The following is an 11816-nucleotide window of genomic DNA, read 5'->3' as shown; positions in this document are numbered from 1 at the left end:
GGGAAGCTTAAGTTTTAGCTTATAGTAAAAATATGAAAATATTATCTACGTTCATTATAAAAAGCGAACTTATTATAAATACCCAGCATAAAAAAAAATGAAAAGACTCACAATGCATTTAGTTTTATTAATGTAACTGAATTAATTAAAATTAGTAATAATTGAGAAAATAAATTAAACATTTTAAACTATTTTTAATATAAAAATTAGATCCCGTTTTGTACTTATTTTTTAATCATAATTTTTATATAAGGTAGTATTTTCCCAATGCTGTCAATTTTAGAAAGTTGTCGAGTGTCGAATATACCGCATACAAATAGTTTTAATACTTTGATTAGTATAACCTTCTTATGTATAAATGTATCAGAAAGATCAAAGTCTCTCAGTTTTGCTATGTTTTTAACCATCAAATTGCAATGGGTTCCTAACCCGTAGCTGACGTATTTTATATTTATATGAAATAGAAATTGTACAGATTTTTAGTATAAGTGACCTATCTGTGTTTATTTTATTATATATTAGTAAATATTGTTAATGACTAAGAAATAATGTCCTTCGAGTACTTGCCCGTGGCCGAAGATGAAAATGAAGAACCCATAGAACTTCCAATCGAAGAAGATGGGACTTTAATGTTAACAACAGTGTCTGCGCAATTCCCTGGATGCTGTGGTCTTAAGTATAGACATCCTGAGACAAAAACATTCAGAGGAATCAGATTAAGAGATGGCAGGTTGTATCCACCTCCTGAAGGTTGGGGCAATTATTTATTCATTTGCAGTTTTCCTAAAGAAAATAAACGCAAGTCAGGCGAAAATTCTGAAACATCTTCCATTAAAAGCAAAAGAAATGACAATTTATGCTCTGATTTAATAGTTCTGGGTTTGCCATGGAAAGCTACAGAGCAAACTGTTCGCGAGTACTTTGAGAAGTTTGGTGAAGTTTTAATGGCACAATTAAAACGCGATCCTAAAACTGGTATGTCAAAGGGATTTGCGTTTATTCGATTTTCATCTTATACATCTCAAATGAGAGTATTAGCGCAAAGACATATGATTGATGGCCGTTGGTGTGATGTACGGATACCTAATTCAAAAGAAGGTTCGGTTGCTTCTATGCCTTGCAAAGTGTTTGTTGGCCGTTGTACGGAAGACTTATCAGCTAATGATTTGAGAGAATATTTTTCACAATTTGGTGAAGTCACAGATGTATTTATTCCAAAACCTTTTCGAGCATTCAGCTTTATAACATTTTTGGATCCTGAAGTTGCCCAAAGCTTGTGTGGGCAAGATCATATAATAAAAGGTGTGTCTGTTAATGTTTCAAATGCATCTCCGAAACAGAATAAAAGTGGTTCTAATCAACGAAATTTACCTAGTAGAAATTATGAAGAAGGCCACCCACACAATGTCTCTAATAACAACTCATGGAGTAGCCGTAATATGGATATGGTGAATATGCAAGCTTTAGGTCTGTCTGGGCAGCATGGTCAAACTGCTGTAGCTGGAGGAGGGGGTCAAGGACAAGGTGGTAGCATGCCTCTTGGAATGGGAGGATTACCAGTAAACCAAGCACTAGTAGCAGCAGCATTAAACCAAGCAGCTGGTTGGGGTCTTATAAACAACATACCATCTGGTGGTTCAGATCAAGGTGCTTTTGCAGGACCAGCATCATCTGCTCCCCCTGCGCCACCTAATTTTCTGTCATGGATGCAACAAGGTAATTCTGCACAGGGACCTTCTAGTCAATGGGGACAAAGACATCAATCCCAAGGCCACTCTGTTTGATCCAGTATCTGATTTGATAAGCTCACAATAATCTCTGTGATTGTAGCAAGAGTTAGATAATTATTTTATGTCATTATCTATAATACAAATGGGTTGTTCTGTTGGTAAAGAGTGGTTTGCTACTGATGTTATTAATTTATTATGATATTGCTTGTGTTTTGTTGTTTTCTTAAAACTATATCTGTTACAATTGCATAGTTTAAATAATTGGATAAATTTAAAGCTGTAGGTAGAACCTTGTTTTGTAACAGACATAATTGTTGGTGTGCTTTTTTTAATTTTTAATAATTTTTAACCCACTAATTATAAAATCTTGCAAAAGTATGGTGTGAGCTTCACAGATAATTTATTTTGAATAAAGCATTATCACTTGTTTAAAATAAATTATAATTGTTCAACTATGATGATAGTATACCATTAGTACAATAATACCATAAATAAACATACATTCATTTATTCTTTATTAACCTTACATTTCCATTTTTGTTTTGCATGTTTTTTTTTAAATTATTAAAAAACATTGCCACAAACATTATTTAAAAATATATTTTTTTGAATTGTTGTTATTTGTAACATATTTTTTATAATGAGTTCATGTTATATAATATTTTCATTAGGTTGATATATAGTATTTATGAACTTGTTTTGTCATATTGGTTTTAATTTTTATTGTGTTATCTTTACATCACTTTATTATGTTACATCCCAGAACTAATTTGTACCTACCAATCATAGAGTAAGAGTACTGTGCGTTGTACATTAATAGGTATATGTTTTACACCAGACTGTTAAAAGTTCATTCTTGTATAGTAAAAGATAGAGGTCTATTGATTGTTATAATTGTTTGTCAATAATGTTGGTTATTATAAATTTATTATGTGTGTTTCCTCAGGATATGTGCAAATTGAGGGTAAATGTCTATTTTTGACTAAATAAATGGCAAGATATTTTTGTGATTAGCTATGTGGAATAATTCATTGAATGGGTACCTAGTTGTAGATATATGAATTCCACATGTCAGTATGTAAAAAGGCACATAAATGTATAACAGATATAAATGATGTTGGTACAAATTCTAAGACTGTAAATAAATTTCATAAATTATATGAACATTATAGAGTATATTATAAATTTTCAATATATATATTTTACCAACTTGGTGCAGCGTTTGTAAAACTTACTCATACCAGTGTTGTAAATCAAATGTATTTATATATAAATTACTTTCAAAAGAGGTGGCTTAGATTATATAGGCTTTATTTTTAACTAAATTCATCATAATTACAAATATAAATAAATACAAAAGATTTAAATGAAAATATTATGTACTAGTAATAAAGACATCTGTTATTTTTTTACTATATAAAAAGGTAACACCAGTTTTACTAAAGTACATATTCAACTGGGATTCTATGCTGTTTGTAATATATTTATTTGACTAAACGTTTAATTTGTGGATTTGTTTGTTTTTTGTGCAAATTTGTAGATTATCTACATTGATTTATATAAATTTTTATCAGTTATTTGAAAAATAACTTGTAAAAAATGTATATTAATAGGGATATTGACAAATCAATTTTTATTTCAAATATATATAAAAAAAGAAAGAATTTGGTAAAATAGATAAATTATGAGGAACAATCAGCATTGCCATATTTTCTGTCGGTGAAAAGCGGGATTTTTGAACATTTTAAACAAAAAAGCGGGACTCTTTTACCAAAAGCGGGACAAAAAAATTGAATAAATAATGAGAAATCCATTTATTAAATCTCTTTATTAAATATTGAGTTTTAAATAAAGTTTTTAATGCTAATAGATATCAATATAAAATGTTTTTTAATGGAATAACGTCGCTATACTTAAACGATGCTGTTTTGGTTTACCAATATACTTATTTGTATTTCTTCGAAATTATTAGTGACAAATTAAAATCTTTAAGTAATCAACAATATATTTCAAAATACGTCGAATAATTCGTTTCTATTTATTCGTATTCGTTTATAATTCGAGACTACGCCTGTCCCGTTAGGGATATTTAATTTTTGGGATAAAAATCGGGACATTTGGCAGCGCTAGAAACAACCGTAATTTAAATATTTCGAGAGAGCATAGAGGGATCATAAAAAATAATACAGTGAAAATGATATGCCAGTAGTAACGTCATTACATAATATTTACTTATATTACAATTTTGATTTTATATAATGTCAAAATCCCTATTATACATGACTACAAATATCTTTTTACTTCAGTAATGGACCTTTTTTGTAAGTACATTTAATGATTTCGATGATTACAAAATTATTAAAATGCCTTGTTCACTTTTTATTGAAATTAAATTGTTTATTAGACTACCAATATTAATTGTTATTCATGCCTGCTATTCACGTAGTTTGCGTTAATTAAGTACATACAAAAATCGAAGAAAAATTATTTTTTAAGCAAAATTGTCAATTTAATTAGAATAAGTTAAAGCTCTTCAAGGTCCATACAGTTTAGTAAGAAACATGCAAATATCCACTTCTGAACCATCACTTTTCATGTTCAATTTTAAGTGCAATATATATGTTCTGTGTAAATATAGTTTATTCATTTTCATGTGTGTGCTTAGTCATGGTTTACTTTGTAAAATTAATAATACAATCCCACTGACTTCAATAGGATCAACCGAACATGGTGCTAATGTTAAACTTAAACAAAGAATTGATGACATGTATAATACCAATAAATCAAACGGAAAAATACTTTATTATGAATGATATATTTTGAATAGAAATAGTTACGATGTTAGTGATTATACAGATTATTCTTTTTCAAGAAAAATAATAAGTATTTATTAGAAAAAATGCTTTACACATTGATTTTTCCTAAATATATTTTTGTTATGCAACTTATCTAAATAAATTGTCAACTTGTCATCTAATATCTTGATAATGATACCATATGCCTTATCAATAATAATTTAATTGAAAAGAACATATTTTTCTTGTATTAATAGGTATACACATGTATTTATTATTTAGTTTCATGTATAGTCTACGTTTTCTTTATTTAATTTCATGTCTTCCACCTCATTGCTATAGCAAGTCATAATTTGTATACACTAAATATTTATTTTATACACATATTACAGATATTGCTGAAGAAGTTTAAATAGTAATTTATCATTTTAGCTTTTATGTATGTAATTTCCACACCGGTTTTATTGATTCTATTGAATTTGTTTTGTGTCTGCGTTGATTTAATAAAGTACTTAAAACACGAAAACTGGTGTCGAATGATTTAAAATTCTTTATACATAGGTAATGGCACCAGTAATCGACGCCTTAATGTAATAGCACATTTTCATTACAAATATTAAAAAAATATAAAGTTTAAATCAATTATTACAAGCATAAATAAAAAAGTTACATAATATAATCTTATGGTATCCTGAAGTTATATTCAAATTGTTTCAAATTTGTATTAGCCAAGAATAGAAAAAACCTTCAATTATCGATTAAGACTTCATCTTAAACTTATGAGCGCCGAATACAAAATGTTTAGTAAAGGTACCAGTGCTTGACATTCGTTATTTCTGCAAAAATAAGAAAACTTCGAAGTTTCATAACAAAGTTTGTAGTTAAAAGATATCTTTAGCAATTCATATAACAAATCAAAAAATGTGCCGTCAGGGTAAAAAGAATCCATGGGTTCGATATCCATTCGATGATATTTTAATCAATAATTACTTTCATTTCTCTGGTCAAATCACACAAATGTCTTGATATTTTATCGAAAGTGGAGAATGGAGCTGTTTTAACAGTATGGTTACTCATCGTCTCCTGATGATGTATGCAGGTAAAAGTGAGAAGCTATAAAGTAACATTTAATAGATTTCTTGTTTAGTTTATAGGTTGTCCGGTGACAGCGAGCGGATGTCCAATAAAATAAAGAATTATTATAAATTACAAAATATAAAGACTGCTACTTTGAAATAATTCTACCAATTATCAAAAGGTACCTAAATACCCCACCTAACACTAAACAATTGCTACAACTTCACAAATCGCTGGATCCATAGTTTTTAGCACCACAACTATCCTTATAGAATACCATGATGAGACAGTACCATGAGTTCAACACAAGTAGGAATATTAAATATTGTATCCTCATTGTTATACCTAGTTACATATTTACGTAGCATACGTTGACTTCTAAACAAGAAGTAAGTTATTTTTAACACATGTATTTTAAGAATCGAAGCATGGTCTAAATAAACATCTTCTATACATTTAAAGGTTTATTAAACTAATTTAATCCAGTTTTGATTGCAAATACGAGTATATTTCGTACTCATATTTTAAACTAGTTTCCTATGGACTTTATGGCCCTTTTTTTAGTTTACCATTTCTGCGCTCTAGATGGCGCCATATTCAATTTAATATAACTACAGTATAACAAAATCTATATATATAACCAGCGGACAATTGAGCCGCCTAAAATACGTCATTCGTCAAATTATGATAAATATTTTAGAAGTACTATAGGGGAACATATAAACTTACATACATACCGGTCAAAATCATAACCTTACTTTAGGCTTCGCCGTAGTCGGGTAAAAAACGAAAAACCATATACATGGTACATAAAAACCCAAATAAACATGAAAACTTCCTATGTTATTTTAATACAATAAAGAATGGTCACGTTAAGTGCAATATAAAAAATTGTAAAAAGGCGATATTTAATCAACTTTTATGTTATTTTATAAAAAAATAAGTGTTTTTTTTGCTGATTTAATTATTAATTTATAATACTTGTATAATACTTGTATATTAGTATCATTACCAGAATATAACGTAATTTTTCCATTAAATGTAATTTCAAAATATATGTCGATTTAAAAACTGGTATCACTTAATCCCTGATTTAAATTTAACGTCATTTCTATAATTTGATAGATATCGTGTATCTATAAATTAATTTTTAACAAAAACCGACTTCTAACAACGAACTAAAAAGTGAAAAATAATTATATAAAGATTTAATAATTTTCAAGTCGGTGCCAAGTAAAACAAACAGGCTTAGTAATTAGATATTGTAGTAAAGGTGTTGTAGCATTAGTTTGACACCGACTTCAAAATTATAAAATCTTTATATAATTATTTTTCACTTTTTAGTTCGTTGTTAGAAGTCGGTTTTTGTTTTTGTTAAAAATTAATTTATTTTACGATTTTTAGTGATGGGTAGATCTTAAAATGATGCTTCTTGAACGAATGGTGATGGTGATGGTAGTGGTTGTCAACGAGTGGTTGTGATTGTTCTATGTAAAACTTCATTTAATTAGCTATTATTTTTGTGCAAAGTTACATTTTGGTATATTGACAAGAACAAACATAAAAAGTATTCGGGTAAATTCGGAATCTCCCTTTTTTGAAGTTGGTTGAAAATGAGAACATCCTCTTTTTTGAGATTGGTTGAAAAGAAATGCAACTATCAGGAATCTCACTTCTGACATCAATTTAAAAATTTTTTGCTTGTAACTATTACAGTATAATTAATTTTTGACCAAAAAAAACAAACTTTCTCAATTTTCTCCAAATTCCATAATCGAAACCTAACCAAACTTTCACCAAATTATCCTTGAAGTGTATCCTTTCAAATAAAAAAAGAATCATTAAAATCGGTTGGCGCGACATTGAGTTATTCGGCTATTAGTCGCGCACATGCATAATGCAAATTTAAGACTTATGTGATTTTCTCATGGATACCATTGTCAGACATGGACCAAAAAAAATGGGACCATTCGGGAAGCTATACCTTTCAAATAAAAAAAAAATATCAAAATCGGTCCACCCAGTTAAAAGTTATGAGGTAACTAAAACATAAAAAAAAAAATACAGTCGAATTGATAACCTCCTTTTCTTACAGAAGTCGGTAAAAAATGTGAATAAGCATGTAAGCTAAAAATGAAGTATTATTTGTCAATTAAACACTTTTTTAACATTTGATTACATTGTCAAAAAAATTGTAGTGGATAAAAATTTTCCTCTTATGGAATTGAATTTTCCAAAATAGACCTATAATAGTTTTACTTAGACAATAATTATATAAATTATGGATCATCAAAATAAGATTGTAAGCGATTTAATTCTTCGTGCAGTGTACAAACATTTTTTTTTTTCAATTATTAAAGCTTATATTAGAAATATGAATCCTCAGAAACAAATTGTAACGGTCCACACGAGTACGCCTAACATTGAGCATCGTCCTAACCTTAGTGCAAACAATCAAATCTACCAAAATGAAGTTAATGTACTATCAATTATGTAATGGTTTAATATTGATTAAGATTATATTTAAAAATTGTTAACTTCTTTATCATTAAGCACATTTATATTTTTAGTGATACCGATAAGGAAATAATGTGTTGTAAGTATACAGAAGATGTTAAAGAGATTGCCGCTGGATTCATCGATGGCACAATAAAAATGTTTAATTGTAATTCTGGATACTGTACCCGTACTCTCGTTGATGAGGAATGCCGTATGTATCCTGGTCCAGTAACGAATGTGAAACATAGACCAATTAGTCAATCAAGGCCGTTCACAAATACCCTGTTATCGTCTTGTAAGACCTTCTTTATTAAGCAATTTTATTTTGTTTTCAAAAATATTATCTAATAAATTAATATTTTATACATTCAATAATATCTATAAAAACAATTTTATAGATGTTAATGGATGTATAAAATGTTGGAAATATAAGTTAGGTCAATGTTTGTATACAATAAGAGAAAAACGACAAACATTAGGCTTATGTTATCATCCACGAAATGCAAAATTTGTTACGTATGGGGACGACGCGAAACTCAACATGTATGATGAAGAAACGCAAACTCAGGAACGAGCTTTTTATTCCAGGTTATAAGTAAATATCTTACTAAAAATAGTCAATATTAGGTAACTGATATTTATAGAGGCCAGTCGAAGCGCAGGAGCACAAGCGTGTGACTGCAAGCGCGATACACAATGTCTCCGGAATTCTGCTGAAAATGGTGAACGGAAGTTTCTAAATGGGAACTAGGCGTCTTAATATTAGGTTCCCAGGTTCCTGCTGCCTACCCTGCTATATGCGGGATACAAAGAGATATAAAAAAATTATAATCATATTTTGTAAAAAGTTGGCATGCAAAATATATCATGACTTCCATCTTGCCTAATAATTCTCTTAATAGATGAAACAATGTACTCTGTCGTTAATGACAATAGAACGAACTGCGAAGATCTTGTCTGTTGACAATGTTCAAAAACAAAATGGTATGGAACTTAACACAAATTCTTTACCTAACTATGTACCTACTAGTTTTAATATTAAACTATTTAATATTATCTAAACGTTCAGCACATAAGTATTACATGCCCGTATACAGGGTGGAATTGTCAGCACCACTTTAAATGAAACCACAGTTTTAACTACTCTATAAAAGCCTAATATAATTCGGAAAAAAAATAATTCCCAAAAATGAAAAAGTTATTTTTTCAAACAAAATAAATAATAAAATTATCGTTTTAAAATAAAACGCCATTTGTAAAGTATAACATAGGCACGCAGACACTTACCTGTCAAATCGGAAACGTCGCATACGAATGTGTGCGTCACACGAAATACAGGTATGGATAAAAATCGTGAAATGAAAAAAAATCCTACGTCCAAACTGTTGAGGTACCTTGTTTAATTTCTTAGGTGTGGGTTTGAAATATATTACCCTATATGCAGTTTCAATAAAAGAAGCGCTGCCTCTTCCACCCTGTATATATATTTAAATAATGGAATTACAGTCAACAAAGGAATATAACTGACGGCCATACATCAAGAATATTTGCTTGTGCTTTTAATACAAAATCACATCATGAATTAATTTCTGGAGGTTGGGATGATACGGTTATGTGCTGGGACGACAGACAGCCTTACGCAACACGTTTTTTCTCAGGAATACATATGTGCGGAGAAGGATTGGATTTCGATAAACCTGGAAAACAAGTATGATTTACGTTTGCCTTATTTAAAAGCATAATTTTTATAATAATTAGGTTGGAATAGGTCACGATACTATCCACTAAAACGCAGCACAATTCTCCAACTAAATCTGACACCGCAGGATCGCTCGCACTTACCACTACGGCGCCTCGCCTTCAGAATGTTCCATGTCAGACTAGTGCAGCATTAAGGTGTAAAATTACAGTGATGTATGTCTACGATCTCTTTAACGACACTACAAGAAAATACAGAAATCTTATTCAAATTATTTTATGGTCAATTTCCTTTACTTCTGTTACTTCACTCTTTATCCCGCTTACCAGGGTAGGCAGAGAAAGCACGGTGTCAAAAGTTTTCCACTTTCCGCCAGAATTCACAGAGAACGACAAGCATCGTTACCGTCAAAGGTAATACGTATAGAGTTAAATTTTAGATTTTAACATGTTCTTGGCAAGAAAGAGATAGTATACAAATTTGGGATTATGGAACCTGTAAGCTCATAGACACCATTGTACCCGATATCTACCAGTCCAAGTTGTGCTGTGGGAAGTTTGTGCCACATACAAATTTAATTATTTGTGGTGGCTCAGAATCTAATTTATTACGTGTGATTGACATAAATATGAAAATTGTAAGTAATATAAAATTATGTATGTACAAATTAGTAAATAATGTAGGTCTGTATGTTCCTAGCTATCCTTTGCAGTCTTATACAATTTAATTACTAAGCTTATAATCACTTTGAAAATTTGAAAGTAGCGGGTATTGAACGTCCGTCTTTATATTGGACGCTACATTCCATTTTTATACATTTCTTAAAAAAATGTTTTATTTTCCAAATGTGGAATAACATTTTAAACAAGTTGAAAGCTACCGTATAATAACATTGTTTATTATTTCCGTTGATTATGGAATGTTATTCCATTCCATTCACTGCTAAGGAATGGTTATGTTTTTCGCGCTTATATTGTATGAATGTATGTGATATTCTTTATTACCTCATATATCTAGAACCGCTGAACGGATTTACGTAATTGAGGTATCGTTAGATTCGTCGTGGCGCAGCGACACAAAGGTGTGACTGTAACGGGACGCTTGTGAGTTCCATCCTCACTGAAGGAAATGAAATATTTATTTACTTTATATTTCCATTTCTTCGCTCTGGTGTCGAGGCAAAGAGCGGCGTTGAGCGTGGCGGTCTGCCACACGCACACGCAATGCCTCCAGAATTCGGCAGAAAGTGGGCAACGGAGTCTTAACACTTGGTTCTCTCTGCGTACCCTGCTGTGTACTGGATACAGCGTGAAGCTGATTTATGTTATTTAAATAAAATTGTTATTTACTTATGTTTTGCTACATTGCTTCTTAATATATACTTATAATAAAATCGTAAGAGGGTCGGTGTCTGTACTTGGAAGATATTAAAAAAATTGTTATTGGGAACCTTTATTAACCTAATAGAACCCAAAACAATGTTTTTTAAAATTTTTATCTGTTCGTCCGTTTGTCTGTGCGTTTGTTATCGCTAATCTCAGAATCGACTAAACATATTTAAATGCGGTTTTCACTATTGGATTCTGGCAAGCTTCCGAAAACGTACGGTTTATTTTATTACAATCGGTTCATAAATAAAAAAGTTATGTCAATTTAAAGTATTTAGTTCGACAAATTTACTAATTGCCGTAACAGTTATTTTATACAACTGTTTTACTGAATTGACTGAATCTTTAGTTTTCAATTTCTTTATTAATATTTCTATTTCAAGCGGGCGTAGCCCCGCACGGACCCACTAATCGGTTATTAATAAACTTATGTATTTCAGACGGAATGCATGATTCGTAATAATCCTGGAAGTGTATACGGGTTTGATTTCGGCACTATACGTAGGAAAGAGACGAAAGTGCCAGATACATATAAAAAAATAAAAGAAATTCAAGATTCACCACGAGTAGCTTTTGTTACAGGAAAGAGACTTCAAACTGTAGACTTTGGGTAATATAAATAATAAAA

General features: G+C 30.2%; 1 protein-coding gene and 1 pseudogene across 2 annotated transcripts; both read left to right on the top strand.

Moving 5' to 3' along the window:
- The first annotated feature begins 373 nt into the window (after positions 1 to 373).
- LOC146527667 (TAR DNA-binding protein 43 pseudogene) lies at positions 374 to 7666 on the top strand (annotated as a pseudogene). Its single transcript, XR_014879172.1, has one exon. The product of XR_014879172.1 is annotated as a TAR DNA-binding protein 43 pseudogene (transcript).
- Positions 7667 to 7883: 217 nt separating this feature from the next.
- Positions 7884 to 11802, top strand: LOC146527666 (uncharacterized). The gene is made up of 6 exons (XM_085204409.1): positions 7884 to 8095; positions 8173 to 8396; positions 8500 to 8689; positions 9608 to 9809; positions 10240 to 10437; positions 11629 to 11802. Exons 1-6 carry the CDS (start codon positions 7884 to 7886, stop codon positions 11800 to 11802), a joined length of 1200 nt encoding a protein of 399 aa, XP_085060535.1.
- Positions 11803 to 11816: the final 14 nt, after the last annotated feature.

Source organism: Heliconius melpomene, chromosome 20 (genome assembly GCF_056956725.1).
Source record: "Heliconius melpomene rosina isolate 202511_hmr_F chromosome 20, ASM5695672v1, whole genome shotgun sequence".
NCBI classification, from domain to species: Eukaryota; Metazoa; Arthropoda; class Insecta; order Lepidoptera; family Nymphalidae; genus Heliconius; species Heliconius melpomene.
Note: the sequence above shows the minus strand (reverse complement) of the source record. Positions and strands in the feature narration are given on the sequence as shown.

Coding starts and splice junctions, on each gene's coding strand:
- LOC146527666 (XM_085204409.1), top strand. CDS start 7,884: ATGGATCATCAAAATAAGATTGTAAGCGATTTAATTCTTCGTGCAGTG. Junction 9,810..10,239: donor TCGATAAACCTGGAAAACAA/GTATGATTTACG, acceptor GTTAAATTTTAG/ATTTTAACATGTTCTTGGCA. Junction 10,438..11,628: donor TTGACATAAATATGAAAATT/GTAAGTAATATA, acceptor TATGTATTTCAG/ACGGAATGCATGATTCGTAA.